Source organism: Cloeon dipterum, chromosome X (genome assembly GCF_949628265.1).
Source record: "Cloeon dipterum chromosome X, ieCloDipt1.1, whole genome shotgun sequence".
NCBI lineage: Eukaryota > Metazoa > Arthropoda > Insecta > Ephemeroptera > Baetidae > Cloeon > Cloeon dipterum.
Genome location: NC_088790.1, coordinates 13971905 through 13992538, shown reverse-complemented (window position 1 = coordinate 13992538; position 20634 = coordinate 13971905). Strand labels below are relative to the sequence as shown.

At 40.0% G+C, this 20634-nt stretch overlaps 1 protein-coding gene across 2 annotated transcripts in view; it reads left to right on the top strand.

The window, feature by feature from the left end:
- LOC135945156 (protein O-mannosyl-transferase Tmtc2-like) overlaps positions 1-20634 on the top strand; it is a 182951-nt gene that overhangs the window by 121284 nt on the left and 41033 nt on the right. For both annotated transcript variants that reach the window (XR_010575406.1, XM_065492625.1), the window contains exon 5: positions 13741-13855. Coding sequence is in view for 1 of the 2 variants with exons in the window: in XM_065492625.1 (XP_065348697.1) it covers positions 13741-13855 (115 nt within the window). In the remaining variant the exon portion in view is untranslated. The remainder of the gene's footprint in view (positions 1-13740; positions 13856-20634) is intronic.

Below are 20634 nucleotides of genomic sequence, written 5' to 3'. Positions count from 1 at the left end.
CATTTCAATTGGTTTCGTTAAACATAAAAAGAAGAGTGAAATCTCGAAGAAAAATTGTTCTAGTTTCTACTTTTATAGATTTTACTTAGAATATGAATTGATTCTTTTCACCTAAGAAAATATATACAAAAATCATCACTTAACATGAAAAATTAATCTTATTATTACATAATTTAAAATTATCCATGACCTCCCTAACAAAAATAAACGATTCTCGATAGAAAAATATTGACTGGTGGTTTAGTTTACTGAGTTTTAAACCATAGCAGTGCATGCGTTTGATTAAAATTTGCTTTTTAAATACGTTCCGTGTGCGGGATTTTCTTATAAACAATGAATTGTACGTGTACATATTGTATCACGGAAGCCAATTTGATTTTGCTTTCATTACAATACAAGTTTCACTGCTGGTAAAATTTTCACCATCCCCTAAACTCTGCATTAAACATCATGCCAGAATCCCCTCATGTACCTACGTTGAAACCTAAAACTTGTTTCCCTTTCCTATGTACTCATTTGTGACTCACGAAATTTGAGGAAGCAGGCAGGAAAAATTTTCAATATTAAACTCAAATCCGCCATTGCGGCAGTTTACTTCTTTCTCTTTCTTTCTGGCAGCCCGTTATCCGGAATCATTTTACTGCCTGGGCCGTAAAAAGTTTGCGCAGACAGAAGCTATAGTCAGTCTCGGTGCGGCCCTCGGAACGCGGGCTTAACATTTCTCTGCTCTTTCTCCCGTTCCATCCTCGTGAATTCGCCCCCGGGTGGAAACAATTTGAGTAGAGCTGCATGTGTGTTTCATCCATCATCGCTGGCACGAGCGGAATGGCCAATGCGGCTATGTGCGGCAGCTCATAATCATCCCTCGTGTTTTATTGAAAGCCGACACGAAATTGTGCCCTTTGTTCGGCCGCCTCCGTGGAATACCAAAAGAAGCGAGCGAGCAACAGAATTTCAAACGACACCCGGCAAAATAAATAGACGCGGAATACAAATTTATATTTGAGTGCAGGGCAATTTCCTCGGATGATACATTACGGGCCCGACCCGACTTCTCGTGGCCTATTATTCCTCGAGACTCGAGAGCTATGATAAAAGGAGGCGTTTTCGTGCCAGCGAGCTGTTTCATTTTTTATGCCCTTAGCGTATTAAATGCAGTGTTCTTATTAATTGGCTCAAAGATGCCGGATAAGTATGTATAGAATATTCCTCGTGCACTTCACGAAGCAATTCGATATATTATTTTTAAAAGTACACTATTGCTAAATTAATCACTCAAATACATTAAAAATATTGGAAACGAAGTGCAAAAAGGCTCAAAATGTATTTCATTTTACATTAAATTAATTGCAAAACATACAGAGCATACTTTTTTTAATTTTTACTGTTTCAAAGTTATGTAAAAATTTAAGCTAAACTCATCGAGTAACGTTAGTCAGAGCATTTGAGACCAGGCTAGGAGGAGACGATATACCTAATAATGAATAGTATTCTTTAGCTCGCCGTGACCATGGGCAATTAATAGGCTTGGGAAATTTAAACGGGTCTTTTGGACAAAAAGACTGCTATTTTTAGAAGGTATTTAAGATATTTAAGATGATTTGAGATTGTTTTAAACCATTTTACCCAGCGGTTTTCTTATCAATTATATATGTTATATTTATGATTTCAGAATGTGCAATTGCGTGATTTTAATGCTTCTAAAAAGGGCACAAAGGTCAAATTCAGATGGTTTCTTTAGCAATTTTTTATAATTTTAAACGGAAATAGATCAAATTTTCCAGAATTCATCTTGGTTTAAAAAAATCAAGCTCTAGAAGTTAGCAACTGACTTCATAGCTTGACTGAGTTAAAATTCTTTTTAATTATAAATAGAAAAAATTCTAACGAAACTCAGCTTTTAAACATCTGTGTCTGATTACAAGACCAGCAAATTTGAGAAAAAATGAGTGCATTTTTCAATTTTAATTAATATCGCTTTTAAAGACGGCATAAATAAAATGATTCAATCTTGACTTTATCTTTTTCTTTCAAATAATTCACGAAAAAAAACTTTTGAATGCATAGAAAAATGCATAAAACCATAGTTTTTGTACCAAAATCGTACAAGCAAATATAACATGTAGATAGTTTTCCGCGTTTATAAGATATTTCTGTTTGCATAGTTGATGCAGACGTTTTTTGCAGCATAGACGGTTTTAATTGTGGTTCAAAATTGTGGGATTTGTGATTATTTGACGGTAGTAAATCAGACGCACAGAAGGAAATATCGACCGTCTAAAATTTCCGACCTTAAACAATGAATTTTCATTCAATCAAGATGAAGATAAATTGGAAACTTCATAGGCCGATAAAACTATTATCAGAGGAGGCGAGGAGGCATGCAGTCGCCCGTTTGGCAAACACGCTGTATATATCAGCTGGCAGAAAAGTTGCATTTGTTTCCAAGTTTATAGACACCTAGACCTTGCGAGCACATAAATCACGCCTTGAACCAACTCATACAACGCGGCACTCATGCAAAACTTTCCAAACCAAGGTACACAGAGCGCATCGATAGTGTACGAGAATCATAAATTAGAGGTCGCGAGTTGCGAACATCGCGTGCAAAATATCGATTTTAGATTAGAGCCGCGCGCTGCGAAAATTGAGTCGCGCACATAAATTATCGATAGTCAATTATTGGGGCATGAAATTTGATAACGCGCGGTCGCTGCATCCGCCAAACTCGGTTATACGTATACCGAGAGAACAGTGTGTGTTTGCTTATCTGCTCGCAAACATGGATCAGCCCGGCGATATTGCACCCATGGGCTAATGTGTATTCGCAAGACTGCCGGCTCAACGGCTGCTTGTTTGTTAAGGCGCGCGATATTGCTGCGCGCTGCAACTCTCTCGGGACACCCGCTTACCACCCGAAAATTCTTTGTCATTTCGAAATTTCTATTATTACTTTAACAGAGTAACTCATCAATACCAAGAATTATATTGTGATTATTGCGATTAATTTAATTGACTAGACTGTAGACTAGCTCTCATGAGCGAAATCGGGAAATTTATTTATTTAGTCAATTTTTTTGAACCAAAATAATACGTTTTTAGTCGTTTTTTGGATAAAATGGTCGCCTATCTCAGACAAATAAATATGGAAAAATGAACAGCTCCGAGGAATTAAAATCAACTGAAAAAAAGATTTAGAAGAAGGGCAGTATACCTTTTTAGGGATAAATTTAATTTTGGAACAAAGTTGAGTGAGCACACGAGTCATTTTTAAAGGATTTTATTTGTAAACGCAACATATTTTTTTATAATTTCTTGAATTCTCCCGAAGAAAAAATAATAATAAGGAAGGCTAAAAATCTTTTGATGACGTGTCAAAACACACATTACTCCAGAGCCAACGTATTGACAGTTTGAGGGGAAAATCGAAATTCCGTAGAAAATTATAGGAATTCGTTGCATTTTGTAGATTAAGATTGTATTTGGTCAAAAAAGTCGAATTTAAGACACCAATTTTTGTAAATCAGAATTTCTTTATTCGTAAAGATGTGTCCAAACTCTACTTCTATTAGATAATGAAAAAACAGTCGATAGACTAAAATCTCAAGTTTACTTTTAAGCCATGAGCCGTGAGTAAGAAATTTTTTATAACGCCCCACATAATTACAGGAAAGAAAAGAGCTCAATTTTTTGCCATTAATTTGAATTGGCTTCCAGAATAAATTGTTTTCTCCCAGGACTAATAAGGGTGACCCTTTTGTTGCATCAATTCAAATATTAATCGGGCCGGAATGGCGCTCGGCTCTCGGCTCAGAACGTGAGATTGGATTGCGATTATATTTCCATGGCAAGCACTGTTGGATTTGTTTCTTTCCTGAAAATCAGCACATTCGTGTTTTCCGGACCGATTGGAGCAATTTGGCGAATACACTTTTCCAATAAAACGGCGGTCTCGGCTGCCTGGAACAATCGCTTTAAGCCATAAAACATGTTTTTTGGCGTCTCGGCCAATTTGGCGGTTATATATGTGCACGGCGCGAAAGCAGCAGTGGCCGTGATTTACTGCGGAATAATGGAAAGAAGGACGCAATCTACAAGTCCTCGCACTTAGCGCTCCGCCAAAAGCCAACCCCTGACGTAGCTCCGTTTCTCACCCCCCTCAAATCGAGGGCCCCTTGGCGCAGGGACATCCGAGATCAACTTTTGATATGACTCGATGCACCGCAGATGGCTGCTGCTTTTCTGCTTGTTTTGACGCCAATGAAGTCGCTATTGCTCTTCATTTGCACCCTGGGCTGCCAACTCCTTTTTTCCCCAATTCACGCGCCGTAACCACTATCTACTTGGCGAGGCCGAAATCATTCCTGCAGGAGTTGGCTGAGTTAACAACAGACAACACACTCGTTGTAAATTTACGGCGTATATTTTATTGGCCCTATATTCAGAAGACTTTTTCAATTTTCGTTGCTTCAATTGACAGGAAAAAAGTCTTGAAACAAATGGAAAATTATTAAATTTTTAGCTTACTTTTATGCTACTGAGGCTGTATGGACACATTTTAATTCAAGAGATTATTTCAAAAATGTGTAGATAATATCTAAATTAGTTTAAAATTTAGTGAAAAGTGATTATTAAATATATGGTCTCAATATCAAATACTCAACTCTAAAAAACCACCGTTTAAGACAGTTTTTTTTAGAAAACATGTTGTTTAAAAACAAACATCTTTATTTCAATTTTTCTTCCAATTTACGCTGCAAAGATCACTCCTTTCCTGATGCTTAAAGGGTATACGTTTCCTTTCAGAATTTTATAAAAGTAACAGTATCGCGTCCTATTTCAGGCTGCTGACAAGTTTTAAAAGCGTTTGCTTACTCAGATTATATCATAATTCATGTATTCTTATACTCAATTAGTGTTTAATCCACATTCTATTCTAAACTTTTAGAACCAAAAATATTTTACAATTAATCAGCAGGTATAGTTTACCCCCATTAGTCCAAAGCAAAAATAATAGTAACAAAAACAATAAAATATCAGACCAAACGACATCTTTCTATATGCAAACGAGATCGTGTAAGGAGACTTTTTCAACTTTCAAGTTGTAATAAACTGCTCACAGCATTGAAACAGCGCTCTGAAGTTACAATATTAATCAGCAGTTTTTGCTGTCCGTGCTGTGCAGTGCATCTCACAATAATGGTGGAGATTATGTTCTGCGAAAGCAAACAATTCGTTGTTGAGCACTGAGCACCGAGGAAGTCGTTTGTCTTTTCCTGCGCTCTTTGAACACAACAAAAGTGTTCCTCTGACTTTTTTTGCTTTTCATTTTGTATACATTTTTTCTTTTTCCACCATTCCTCGGAAATGCATTTTCTCGGTTGTCAACGCGTTCGTTTTTCACTGAAGACGTTGTTTGCATACTCTCAGGCTGCAAAACGAATATTTGCCCCACTTTGCGTCGCACGCTCTTTAGTCTTCGGGCGAATGCAATTCCTCGAGAGCATATTTTCCGTTCTGCCACGAGAATAAATCTGTCAGTCGCGGACTAACGTTCGATTCGCAATTCCGTTTATGCATGGAATAAAGAGTAAATGGAAAACACGGAGCGATTCACTGCTCTCTCGAGAGAGAACAAAATTCCTGCTCGTTTAAAAGACCATCCCTTTCATACGCAGCACAAACACACAAAAACGACGCAATTTCCGACGGCTACTTTACATTCTGCGGTAATAGAGTTCTACGAAAACGAATAATATGAACCGAACGCTGGGCGAAATTGGAGCGAATTCAAAAAAACGAGCCGGATTTGAATAACGACGCGCACGAGGAAAGAAACTGTTTAAGGCCGCGCGTTCTTGGGTCGGAACATGCACGCGGCGAGGCCGGGAAGGAAGTGCGCGCGCTATCTGTGTGATAGGAAATATTTTACGAAATTAGCGTGCCAGATAAGGCCGCTCTATCCTATAATTTATCCATTGTTTGAATAATATATATAAGAGTACGCAGGGGAGAACGAGCTAGCGCATAATAATAATTCGGTCGGCTTTCTCCTTGAGCACTTGAGCCGCTCTCTTATCTGCACACTCGTAAATTACGGCCCGATGTATTTATTCAAGTGTGCACCGCACCTGCGTGCCTGCTCAGCCAAGCCGCACTCTGCTTCCCAAATTCAGAAATCGCACCCGCCTTCTTTTGCATGATGGCGTGCAAACAAAGGCCGCGCCGAATGGGCTGTTTGCCTCAGATATCATCCTGCTTGTTTATTGAGTGCTAATTGTGCGAGTTTCAAGCTTCCCTTACTTTCAAAAGCGAAGGCTCAATAGACTTGACGATCCTTGCATGAAAATTGGTAACTTAAAAGGCGGAAATCATCTTTTTGATTTGTTTTGATTCAAAGAAATATTTTCAATTCTAAAAAAAATTATCTGTATTTATCAGGTCTTTAAAATCTCTTAATCACCTATACATCGCAATAAACCCTCTTCGAACTGGGAAAAGCAATACTTTTTTTGCAACACTACATTTTAGAGTTTTTAATGCGTTTAGAAGTTGCTCTCGAACTAATTTGATTCTAGAATGAGAAAAGGTGGTACAATGTTGATCATTAAAAGATCCATATTTTTTACGAAATTTTGGATAAAATTACTATCACCTCACATATCACAAGCAGAAAAATGTTTCAAATTTCTAACTTTCAACCTTAGTCAGATAATTTATGTTTTCATTTTTACCGTTGTTTCTATTGATTTCAAACTAATGTAGGAAGAATTTTAACTCTACCGCTTGAATTTAGTGCCTTTTTTCAAAATAAACTTGTACCTGTGCCTGTTTCCAAGGAAAAATCATGATTGAGAAGTGTTGATGGCTTCCTTTTCCATTACCTTACTCCCACAAAAAGTTTTTGATCATGTCTATGAAGGAAGGCCAAAGGAAGAGAGAATCTCGTCAAGTGGCGGAATAATATGCATGTACTCGGACGGAATATACTGGAAAATGGGAGTAATTAAAAGAAGCTCGCAAAGGCGACTCATGCTGAGCGAGTCACCGCCGCGCGCCGGTCAATATTTGAACTAGCGTGGGCAGAGACGCTGCTCGCAATTATAAAGGGATTTTCGTCGCACACGGCCCGCAAATTAGAGCAGACTTTTGACGTTTTAATACTGCACCGTTACCTCGGGCGATGGAGAAATTTCAGCCCCTGGGTATCTCGAAAGTTTTAACTGTCATTGCCCGTGTCTATCTAGGAGGAATAAAATTTTTAAACAAGAAAGGAAAATTTTCAAAAGAAAAGTCCGAATTTTCAGAAGAATTTTTTTGAAAACTTTTCATTCTGCAGTGGAAAACGGAAATTAATAAATTATGTAAACCAAGAAAGGCAAAGCCAAGCAATATAAAGAGAATTTTAAGGGCATGTGAAATTTAATCACATTACCTTAGTGGGCTTTTGCTTTTTGCGGCCGTGTTTGCTGCCCATCGTGGCGAAAAGCGAGTCTGCTGCCGACCACCTCAAAAGAAGATTAGCTTTGTCATGCAAAATACATGAGGGAACAATGGAGCGGTGGAAAAATAATAAAGAGGAAAACCAACACACACTGCATACACGGACGCTGAGCAAACAAACCTGCTGCCGCTTGCAAGTGTTAAAAATGCAAATCTCATTTTACTGCAAATCGAATTTCTGCTCATTTGGCGTGCGCGCGCGGCGCAAATTTAATCAGCACAGACCGGCGATGAAATTTTTACATTAGACTCTAATCATTGCCCAGCCACGAGCACTTTGCAAATTTGCTAACAGTGCAGCTCCGATCTGACAAGTGCAAAGCTAATTTTTGCACAATTTTCCCTGCATTTGTTGGCTTTAACCACTGTAATATTGCTTTTAACATTTTATGCTGTGGCTACGTGTATTCTGTATGATGCAAATCAAAATCTATTTGTAGCACTATTCATCTCACGAGAATTTCCTGATGAAAAATTCTTGTTTAAATTGACTTGCATTCCATTTCAAGCTGGATCAATCAATATTTTTTTCCCAGGACTGTCAACGCAATGGGAGACATTTCGGGGATCTAATACTGGCTGCCCAATGTCAGAGATGGCAAAAGGTGGTTAAGTGACTTGAAATGCTCAAATAGCTTAACAGGCCAACTCACCACTTGCTTGTTTTTGCACCTTTCCAGCGGCTTTAGGGACAAATGTCTGGCGTTTCAATCAAAGACCTCGGTGCGCGGGGGAGGCGGAAAGATGTCCACGATTGGGCCTAAGTTCCTATGCGGCCACTCGGGCACCATGCTATCCGCTCGGTGGTGTTATTGGGATCCGGTGAGCTCACAGCCGACGGGATATGCTGAGCAGAGGTTACAAAAAATGCAACGCTCTTGTGTTGATACAAGTTTATGCTACTGTGGTAGCTGAGATTAGAAGCTGAGAAACCATCAGCTGATAATTCGTCTCACAATCAATCACCTGGACTAGCAATGTTAAAAATAAAAATTGCGTTTCAAACAAAAAAATCAAGACCGAAAATCGTCCATTTCAATTTAGTCGGCTTCAGAAACGTTTAAAAATTGATTTCAATTCCCCCCTAATGTTCAAATATGACCTTTACATAATTATGAACCCAATTTCACCCAACCCTGGCAGCAACTTCGTTAAAGAACCAGAAGTAGACATAAACTTGCGGCCGTTATACGAACTTTGGAATAATAAGCATTGTTGAACCAACTGGCACCTTTACGCCAAAGTGGCCTGCGTAACAACCACTCTGGCAAGTCAAACTGCCCGGCCGAACTAAAATTAAGCGCAAACTGCTCCATAAAAATGCAAATGGCCAACTCGAGAGGAGCTGCCGGGTCCGAAAGTGCAATTGCGGCCGGGCAGGCGGGCGTGCACACGTTCGCATAAAGGGCGGGCGGCTCTCTAAATTAAGACGCATTGGGGGTCGTGTGCCGGCCGACCGAGGGAGGCCTGCCTGCCGGTTGACCCTTCGCAGGTCATTTGTGGGTCTCCGAGGAGGCTTGGCCGGGCTGTGTAAATAAAGAACAGGCCCGCTGGGGCCGTCCTTGTTGCGTGCCTCGGGCCATAATCATTGTTGCCCGCTGCTGCACGCCGACTTTTCATATCTTTTTAGCATCCCATTATTTCAGCAGGCTGTAATTTGCCGCTGCTATGTGTGTGTTGCGACTGCAGATATAACGAGATGCAAAATCGGCCTCGTCAGGAGATAGGCACGCGTCGGCAAATCAGTCAGTGGCCCCGTTTTTCTGCAAAAGCGGCTCGAATTCTATAGATTCTACTCTTTTGTGGAGTGAAGATATACTTTATTTGAGAAAAATCTCTTTTGCAGATTTTTAACAAATAATTACGATTCTAAGGCTTTAAAAATTACAAAATTACAATCATCCCTACTTTCAGGTGCTAGACAAAAAAGTGCAAAAATAGCCTTTTGTTGACATCAATAAAAATTGTGCTGGAAAAAAGATGAAGTAGATATAGTAGTTACCATGTAAAACTTTATTTTTTTAATTTCATCTATTTGTCTCTGAGTTTATTTCTAAGTTAGGAGATAGCACAGTCTTCGAAGATCACATTTAACTTACATTTTAATACGTTTGATTTTTTTTCTTTAAAACAATTGATTGCGGACCGTAAATAATAACCTATATACGACTTATATATTGTAATATTTTTTGCTATGTATACATAATATATATTTTTAAATGTTCCTCTTAAAGCTATTCGGATTGTTATAAATGATTTAAAATATCATCCTTTAACTTGACTAACAAGACTACAAAAGTTGAGAGAAAATTTAAGATCTCTTTCTGGGTCTTCCCCTTCTCGTCTTCAGAGTAGGCTTAACGCAGGATGGGGTATAAAGAATTTGTTTATAAGTTACCTTTTCATTTCGTTGTTAGAGTAAAGCATTCCCCAAATAAAAATCAAGTTAATTTCTTGAAAAGCGTCAAAGGAAGTAATATGGCTTCATCGTATGTTAACAGTCTTTTGTTTCGTTGACCGCACTATCGTCCATGCAGAAAATTCGCAAGTTTTGCTCGTTGGCATGCAAAGTTACCTAGGAAACTTTTGGACTTGCGAGTCTATAGGTAGCAAAGAGAAAGAGATCTGTTCCCTCACCTCGCGGGCTTCCCTTTGTGCGCGCTAAATGACAGTAAGTGCTTGCGCCGCTCTTTTCAACACTCTAAACCTGCAGAAGCCTTGTGCGCGTAATTATTCGACAATGATCGCGCTGTTCTCGGTTGGCTGCTTTGTTGCTAAAATGGAGCATATAATTGCAAAGTACTGTTCCACACTCCGCAAAGCAGACGACGCACTGAAGGGCTTTTTCCTTTCTCGTTGACGAGGTCTACACAGTAAAGAAATTTGTTGTTTACTGCCATAAGCCATAAGTTTCAGTCTTGCGAAACGTTTTTATCAAATCTTGTTAGTGCTCTGAATTCCATACGTTTTTCCTAAAAAGCTGGATTTTTTGTATCAAGGAATTAACAGTCTAAATAATATATATATACTTTCAACGAAATCTACTTTTTGCTGCTAAAAATAGCAATCTTGAAACCAAAAACAATATTATGGACTGGATAATCTAAATTGGAATGCTACTCCCTTGAGCATAATAAGGGACTAGTGTCCGAGTACTTTTTGTTTTTTAATAGCTCTTTTCTTTAATATGGTCATAAAACCTAAACAAGTAAGTTCTAATCAAAGCAAGACCAGTCCCAAAAAAGCACATGTCTTATAAATCTATAGCCACAATCTGAAGTTTAAAAGGCAAGAATTCCCTTTGAAACTTTAAAGCCTGAAAAATGATACGATCTGGCAATGTGAAACAACTGCCCGAGACTCTTCGAAACATGGTCATCTTGAGCAGGAAGACAAGAAGCCGGGTAGTAAATTAAATTCAGCTTGAGCGAAAACGGTCTCAAGCGTCCTTCGAGCAATTACCTTAAAACCGTCCGTTCATTTGCTAAACTCTCCCAGATGACGCGAGATTAGCCGGAAAAGAATCCCGTGTTGCTGCTACTAGGAGACGGAGGGTGTTTTGCGTCGCAATTACTCGTGTGCTGCCTTACAAGAAGGTAGATCCCTCGGCGGATTTGACCCATTTGGCTGATTGCTGCGAATGACGAGCGCCAGCTGCCGACTCGCTCTCCTCGTTCTCGCGAAATAAGAGTTATGCTCTGCAGCCAGAGTGGGAGAGAGAGAAGACACCCGCTAAATGAAATCACGCCTTCTCATTAGCATCGTTGCGCAATTTAGAATTTAATTAGCGAGCCTCCGACGAGCTGCGCCAGCTTATTTGCCCCGGCGACAAGACCTTTCCTTATGACTCGCGCTCAAACGGAGGTCATTAGCATTGTTGCTGTTGTCGACTCAAAGTGCAACTTGCTCCATGGCGGGAAGTATACCGCTTTTTCCTGCCTTTTGCCATCATTTTACGTCGAGCTAGGATGGAAATTGGTAAATCGTTATTTGTAATTTGCGACATTAAGAAAAGGTTGTCTAAATTGAAATTCACCTCAGGGGGCGTTGTAAGCATTTACCCAATTCAAAAAAATTACAATTGTTGTTATTGTCAATAATCGCTCCTTATACACAGTTGCATTTTTTTTTCAAAATTATGTAACTAACACAAATTGTTGGGATTTATTTTCGAGTGAAATCTGCTTATCGCGGGATCAAATTATTGGCGAATAATGATAGTGGATTACCAGCAAGCGTTTTAAAAGTTCCAAGTGCCGATGCCGACAAAATTTCTCCTTGGATGGCCTTAAATGCACTTTTGACTAATGCTAATTAAAATATTATGCCATGCCTTTTTAAGAGGAAAAGACCGATTTCCAGTTCTGGTCAACCATCGCAGGGATGTAAAAGATTCCTGGAAGTATCTGGAGGAAATATTTCAAATGGATATGTCAAAAATGAATCTAAATAAATAATTTTTAAAAGCTAACATTAGAGGCAAAAAGTTAATAAATAATCGAAAATACTGAAGCTTGTAGCAAAATAAAAATTATTCTGAATCTGGTCTGGCGATTCTCTTTTTGTCGCCCAAGATTTCCGATTTTCCAGACTGAATTCTATAGCGTGGTGCATTCGAAATGGGTACTGACGAAAAACTCATTCACCGCGTGTTTATCATAGCCTAGTTAATGTGCTTAAAACCGGCGGAGCGGAATCTGTCCGCTTTTGCTCTTTTTATGGCAGCCGGAGAGGCACGCGTTCGCAAAAATTATAATCCTGCACAATCGCCAGAAAATCCTGCTACTTTTTCAGCGCAAGCCGAGGCTTGTGTGCTCAGAAGAGCGCATTTTAAAGGCTTTTATGTTCATCATCTGGCCGGCACGGAAAAAGAGCGCATTTTTGTTTATAAAGCGCATTACGTGTAGTTGTATCAACAAAGTTTAATCCCCTATGAAAATATGCCCTGCGTGCGTGTATTTGCGTATTTGCGCTCGTGCGCCGACGAAAAATATAATTATACACGCACGCGTCGAGTGCATCAAAAGAGAATGTGAATTGTGTAAATTCCGGCCGCTTTTTCTGCCCTGCACAATGGGCCAGCCCAATGAAAGCGCACCAGCATTGAGCCGAGGTAGCGGCGCGTGGCTAACGAGCTTATTAACCACTTTTTGAACGACGTCCTCCAAACGCATTCCAAAGAGCGAGCCACGGCCGCAGACATTATTAATTCACGCGCGCTAACTTCCAACTCGAAACTCGAGTGAGGAGGCTCTCCTTTGTATCCACTGCCTTCACTGAAACAAGCCAACAAAGAATGTCAATAATCGCAACTTGGAATATACGGCGTCACTCCTGTGTGTTGTGGGTCTGTTGGAAAAGTAACGTTAGAACGAGACACGGGTCGTAGTTTAATAGACCCGGGAATTTTGAGGAGAGAAAATAGGCTTGACATGAGAGCACGAGCCTCATCAGAGGAAGCCCAGTCCACAAAAAACATAATTATTCCACTGAATTAACGAATTAAAGGTACAACTACAATAAATTGATGTTAATATTAGTTTCATATTTATTTATTATGGTTCGTGCTCCTTTGTTCGTCCCAAGACGATATCAACCTCAGAAAAAGTATATCGTCAAAAATTCACAGCACTAAACAATATTTTTTTGTCATAGCTCTCCGATTAGTTGAGCGAGCACTCGCCAAAAAGCCAAAAATTCATCCATTGGATAGACTTGAAAGGTTAAAAAGTGTCATTTTCTAGATAAAAGCAGCAAACAACAAAATCTTTCAAACACTTGTTTATCCTCTCTCCTATCTGCATTATTTGCATTAGTTTACCATTGTTGTCGGGCACTTTAAGGAAATCCTATATATAGAGCAACGCACTATTTACAAACGGAATTTTTCGTGATGTTTTTGTTGTTTGATCATGACAAATCGTCTCGTCTGCAGTGGTGATAAGCAAACACACATCAGACGTGTGGTGTCTTGCAAAACATGCGAGGAATATTTTCCAGATTTCATCCTCTTTTGATGTTGGCGAATTTCCCGCGCGCTAGCGCGATCCAGACGCTAATCCCGAGAGGATTTGAGCCGACTGCCTGAGAGTGATGGAGAGCGCTCCTCTCTTTCTCTCTGCACGCAGACACCAGAATATACATACGTATAAAAATGGTCGGAATAAGTGTACACGTGTTTATAAAATATTTCACCGTTCCAAGTAATCTCTTACGCCTCCGCGTCGTGTGTTGCAGCTTACGGCAATCTGGGCAACGTGCTGAGCTCGCAGGGCCGCCTGACCGAGGCCGAGTGGGCCTACCGAAAGGCCCTCAGTCACCGCAGCAACATGGCTGACGTCCACTACAACCTGTGAGTATAACATTTCTTATAATTTTCGCCTCAATCGACCACTAAACGCTTGATATGCTTCACCAAAATTAAAATTTCGTAATAATTAACGAAATCTCTTGACTATGGAATTAAACTTCGTGATTTAGTTAAGCATAAATGGTAGTTTTTTTCATTAAACATAATTTTTACTAATTTAAATTAGCATTGGAATTTAATTGTTGGCAGTTATTTTTCATGAAAACCTGCAAACAATTGCTACTCAAAAGCAATGAGCGTTGCAAGGTTTTTTTTTAGGGACTGGCCAAATAAAAAGGGCACGTGAGGAAAATGAAACCATGGCGTGCACCACAATATTCCAGGTAGCTGACAGCAATTACTGGGTATTTTCCGACGTTAAGAGCTGAATTATGAAGCCACTCGGTGGAAAGACGCGCGCGAGAGGCAGCGAATTTGCGGCCTAGATTACCTTATGGCTCATCTCGGAGCCTTTGATGAGCAAAAAGTTAAACACTCGGGCAAGCAATCAGGCCGGTCGAGCGTTCAGCAAGCACCAAAGTGGCTCTCCTCGCGCAGAAATTTTGCCTTTGTTCCTTGCTTCTCTTGCTCAGCATATACCGATTTTACTGTTTGTTGGTAGCACGTGTGGAACTGTCTGCGCCAGAGCCGAGTATTTCAATATCCTGCTAAACAGTTCCCAACTCTCGTGTTTGCTCCGACTGGTCTGGCGAAATCGCGATATTTATCCAGAGCTTATTTCAATTTGTTTGACTTTCGCATCGCATTGTCGAGCGCGAGTGTAAATATGGCTGCGATGCTCTCCTGTTTTCTGCCCTATTTGCCGTTCTGACTCGTTTCCCTTGACAGTACTCTCTGCTTTGAATAAACAACTCTCGAGTCGTTAAAAATTTTCATGCCCAGGCTCGTGAGGCCGAATTGCCTAGGCAATTTGCAAGAGAGGATTTTTCCAAAAATAAAAAAACAAACAAAAAACAACAACTTTATAGCAAAGACAGTTGTCCCTTGGGCTCTCTGTCAGCGAAGCAAAATGGACGCACTCTTCTGAAATTTTTCACTTGAAGATATATCTTCTTATTAAGATAAGCTGTCAAAAATGTTTACCATGAAACAAACACTCAAATAACTAATTCTTGAAAGATAAAAGCAAGAAATAATATTTTTTTATTTTATTAACCATCCCAGCAAGCTTTAAAAATCAAATGCCAGGGATGATGAACCACTTACATAAAAACTCAACAGTCTTTCTGATCAATTAAATTGCCAAACTCTTGAGATTTTTGGATCTCTGTGCGTTTGTGGCTTTAAACCATCAAAATGTGGCGAAAATATTTGCAAAAAGAGCAGTTAACTTAAAATGAAACATTTGACCCTCTAGAAAATTAATAGTAAGTGTCGACATTATTGATTGCCATGTTTTTACAGTAGCTCTTAGACAGAAAATGTGATAAATAAATAAAATGGTGAAATTGAGGCTGAGCGTTGTGAGGGACGTAATGCAGGGCGAGACGGAGCGCAATTTGCACCTAATGGCATAGCGACGTTCTGCGAACCGCACACCACGTAAAAGGCACTCAACGTAGCCTCAAAAAGACAATTGTTCTGCGCGGAAAAGCGGCGTAAAACACGTCCAGACGATGCATAATTAAAATCGTAATTCGTCACGGGCGCGGAGCGACGCGCTAAAAATTTCCACTCAGCGGAGCGCGATGAAAAACGCGGCGTAACCCACAGGAGGCGCGGCCATTGTCGTTGCTCGTCGGTGAATTACTTTTCTGAATCACAATGCGTCGGCAGAGCAAGCAGGCAATTATCGGGCTTTTGTGCTCGCCGACCAACAATCGCTGCCTAATTGTCGCCCAGCCAAAATGCAGCAGCCTCAATTAAAGTGGATCATTACATGACAACAATTAAGAATATTTTGCACTGTCGGCTCTTGCAAGTGCTCCATTGAATCTACTTTTTCATGTGGATTCTAGCAAAAGTTATCTCTTAAATGTGCAATATTCTAATCAAGACCAAGTAACAATTGAATTTAAGATTTTACAAGAAGACATGCAAAATTATTTTTCATCCAGATTTTGCTGTACAGCTCCACTTTAATTGGCGGCAGCCGCGTCGTGCGATTATCGCCAAATTTACGACGCGAGAGCCGCCGGATAAACAAACAAACAGCGGCGTGGCCGGGTCAAACCGCACAAACACTGCGATGCAAAACCTCAAAGCTCGCGCTCGCGTTCAATCAGAGTGCGCCGACCGCAAGCCCTGCTCTTCCCACTTCTAATTATTTCGCCAAGAATTTTATCACTTAATTGAAGACGGCCTGCTTTTCGCCCGGTCTCCTAATCTCGTTACTCGTTCCAAAAGTCCGCAGCATCTTCTAATTACCACTGCGTGCAGGCCGCACCTTCTGCCAACTTCGCCAAACACAATTAGAGCCCGAGAATGGATCATCGTGCGGAGCAGGCCAACTTTTATTCTTCCAGCGCAGCTGCTTCTGCCTGAATTACGCCCAAACTTGCACAGCTCCAGAGATGCGGGGAAACTCTTTTTGTGGCTTTTCCGGGAACAGAGAGGCTAAATATTGTAGCTAAACTTTTACAGAGCAGTTGGACTCCGAAAATTCAAGACAAAAATTAGAATAGCATCTTGTCTACACCACAGCAGCGATTTAATTAATTGCTGACAAGAGACGCTTCATTTCTAGAAAAACTTTTACAAATTAAGTTTCTTCAAAATTTATGGTATGATAGTTCTTATGAATAATGCAAAATCGACTGGAAGTGTTTTAATGTCAAAATACGATTATATTTTTGCCATATATTTTCTAATACTGGCTACCCAATGTCAGAGATGGCAAAAAGTGGTTAGTTTAGTGACTCGAATTGCTCAAATTGCTCGACGGGCTGGGAGGCGCACCGGCGCCGACTCGCTACTTGCTGGTTTGCACCTTTCCAGCATGCGTGATTTGGCTTCACGGGACAAATGTCTAGCGTTTCAATGCAGTCCTCGGTGCGGAGGCAAGTGGCCCTTGAGTGGGCTGGGTCCCTGTGCGGCCTGGTGCGCCCATGTTATCCGTTCGCGGTGTTATTGGGACCCGGGTTTCAGCATTCGTGCTAGTGCAGTGCGCGCCCTTCCCGGTCCTCGGACGGACAAGGATAAAAAGAGCAAAAAAAAATGGTTAAATAATAAATTTGTAAGTAAATTTGAAATTTGAGAGCTCTCATTCTCTTTTACCTTTTCTAAACATAGTGTACAAGTAAAATATAGACTAGATCTTATGTGAAACGCAAAGAACATGTGCAAGGATATTAACAAGCTCTATTGTTCAACTCTTCATTACAGTCAAAACAAAAATTCAGTAGTGAAGATGAGCTAAGACAAAGCCTTCCAATTAAACATTTAAAACCAAATTATTGAAAGGATTGAATTTCAAGAAATACCATCTCCATTTTTTTCTGCATCCTTTTTTTTAGGCTGGTGCATTTTTTATTTTGTGCAGAAATTTCCCATACATAATTTATCAGAAAAAAATATCACGGGCCCGATAAACACATTTTAAAATTCTGGCGGGCGCGCAAACTTGTTTGGCACGCGTCCGGCGCTGCTGGCAGAAGAAACCCGCTGCCTTGGCCACGTGTGCATGATTCAGCGATTAATGCTGAGCGCACACAGCACAAACAGCTGCAATCGAACAAACGCTGATGTAGATAACGCGATCCACAGGTCGGTGAGTCGGTGTGCTGCAGTCCAGCAGTCGCGGCTGCATAGTTACGCCGAAGGACGCCCCTCGCTTGGCCGGCACTCTCCTCGATTGCACTCACTGAGAGCAGGGCTGCAGCTTTTGATCTCTTTTCTACCGGCCCCCTCTTTGTTGCAAACAAGATCGATTTTTTCTAGTTTCTGCACTAGTTATGGTTAAATATTAATCTGGAAGAAGGAAATTGTGTAAAGCTTTATTAAATAACGCAAATAGCAAAATTTTTAAAAGGAAACACGACGGAGGAAACGTTTTAAATGTTTGGTGTTCTTGTCCTATTTAACGAGTTTAGATATATCAGCAGGGCAAAATTTTCAATTCGACGGAGTTGGCGAACTGTGGAATGATTTAACATATAGATTTTTCATCGAAATTTGATCTGTTAAATCAAACATTTTATCTTAATTGGATTGAGCGAAAATTATGTTGACATTTTGGGCCATGTTTAAAAAAGTCCTGTTAATTGCTAATCGTCGAATTGGAAATTTCTAATAGTAAATTGTTTACACCATAATATCCTACACGAATTTAGTGTTTTAACCTTGAAACTTCAACATTGCATTCCATGAGTTCCCTTGTTACTTAAATACTTTCTTAAACAGTGGGGACAAGTACTTTCAGGTTGATTTCTTTTAATTAGCTATCTATTAATTTGAAATTATGCAGTGGCACTATAGTATTATAAAAGAGTTCTCCTTGATTGCTCTCGGCGCCAGATGCTACTGCACGGCGTCGTTCGTTTCGAGGGGTGCAGCGAGTGCCTGGAGTTCGAGCTTTGCAGCGCCACCTCTTTTAATTTCGCTCAGCACTGCCGGGGGACACGCACCTGCGGCCATCAGTGGCTTACGAGAGTATGCAACCGGGACGACAGACGAGACGAGCTTGTTGCCTAACACGCTTTTGATGGATGGAGTGTCTCTTGCGCAGTGCTCTCGTATATTGCCTTAAATTGCTTTTTCTTCTATGACAAAAAATGAAGCAAATAATGTGTTTTATATTGGAAGGGTGCATGAAATAATAAAAAATAATCATGTGAAGATCGTTCTTCCTGGTCACATTCAAACCAGTAAATATGATAAACGTATAGAATTTTTTAATTTAGAAGTGCCTGCCGAGACGACAAGAAGAATTTATTAGTCAATTTGTTTGTAACCAGAATTACCTATACTGCGTTAAAAACCTTATGCCTCTTTTAAGTGAATAAAAGTAAAATGGCAATAGTTAAATCAAAACGATGAGAATTTCAAATTTTTGTTTACCGTTTATTTACTAAATTGATGCTCTAAAAACGATTTGTTTACAGCTTTCCTGTAAATTGCAAAGTATATCTTTTCTGTTTGGTTTATTTTTTGACAACTATTATGAGAACAAAGAACTTATAATTTTCCTCGCGGAATGCAATCGACTGTGGTTTAAGCTGCTTTTTGAAGACCATAGACCCAATTTTTGTTCTCACTTGGTGCGCACAAGTTTGTCGGCAAAACTTGGCACTCAAAAGGAGCGCCGCTTAAAGGATCCGCGAGCAAGGCACAAAAGGCGTTATGGAATTGCGCTCATTATTAATCTCCGTGCGGCAGCCTCAATACGCGCGTTGACAAAGGCACGCCGCGCGATGCTCGTTTTTGCCGAGCACCCACCCACATGCATTATCCGCCAGAGTTGTAGATCACACACACACACTCACGCTCGCTGGCTGGGAGTGAGTGAGCCGGCAACTTGGCCAAACTTTGCCTGCGCGAGAAACTTGCTTTTAGTGGCGTTTACGCCGCGAACGCTCTGCCAGCCGTAATTGTTCTGCGACACGGCCAGATTTTAAACGGTGTGATACCTTAAAACTCTCGCAGGATTTGACTTTCCACATTCAAGTTGTCCAAAAGACCGCTGAGAGTTGCTTTTTACGCAAGAAGCTCTACGTTTTAACTTTATGTGGCAGTTTCTAGTGATTTAAATTCCTCTGAGATCACAGTCTGAGAGACGCATTTTATTTAATCAAGTCGCTATAATATTTTAAATCTCATTTGATACATTCATGCCCAAATCATTAAAACTGTTTAAATTGAATTGTTCAATAAATTAAATTTAATATGGAAAAATTTGGAAAGGTATTCAGTAAAAAAGAACCCGGCTTAAGGGGAAAAATATTCCTGCTGAAGCACGTTATGACTGATAAGGTTGAATATTTTTCAACAATTCCTACCTAAACTAAATTACCACCCGCTAACGAACCAATCTTCTCTCTTCTTATTCCCTCAGTTCGATATTTTCTGCAAAATGAAGTCAAGTTTGAAAAGTGTCGTTTCGAGACGCGAAAGATTCAATTTAGAGTAGCAACGGCTGGATTTTCTCCGCGATTTGATCGATCAGCCAGCCGCGAAATTCAACTCGAGATTGCATCCGCAACGCCTGCGGCTTCTTTCTGCCAAATGAGTCCGCCCAGTTGATGGCACACGGGATTTGCCAAAGCGCTTTTCAATCAGAAGTCTCGCACTTCTCCAGGCAGAATCACGCCTCGCTGTAGATTTTCACCGAGGGCATGAGCAATAACAAACGAGATGATCCCAGAGTTTTAAACTTTTCTATATAGAAACTCCGGCTTTCCAGTCAGAGTTTCCAACCGTGACAAAGTTCCAGCCGTTAAAACTAAATCCTATTTGCCTGAATTAAATGAGACTCAGGTCGAAAAGTTCTATTCTATATTTATGAATCCTAATTTTATTTATTATAGCATCTACGAAAATTATTTTTTTAATTGGGAATTTAAGACATGTTGCTTTTAACTGTTTTTAAACCTATTTTTTATAGAAATTTTTTCACCAAAAATAATATCTCATTTTTAGGGGGTCGAAATTCTTTTTCGTATTTTTAGCTTCATAAAGGAACTTTCGGGTCAAATAGAAACAGTTTCAATGACGAGTTAATCTACCCCACTCTGTAACTTTTGATTCCTCCCCAATCTCTTCTGAAGAGCAACTGACTTTTTAGCTCAACTACAATAGGACAAAAAATTGTTTTGAGAAACATT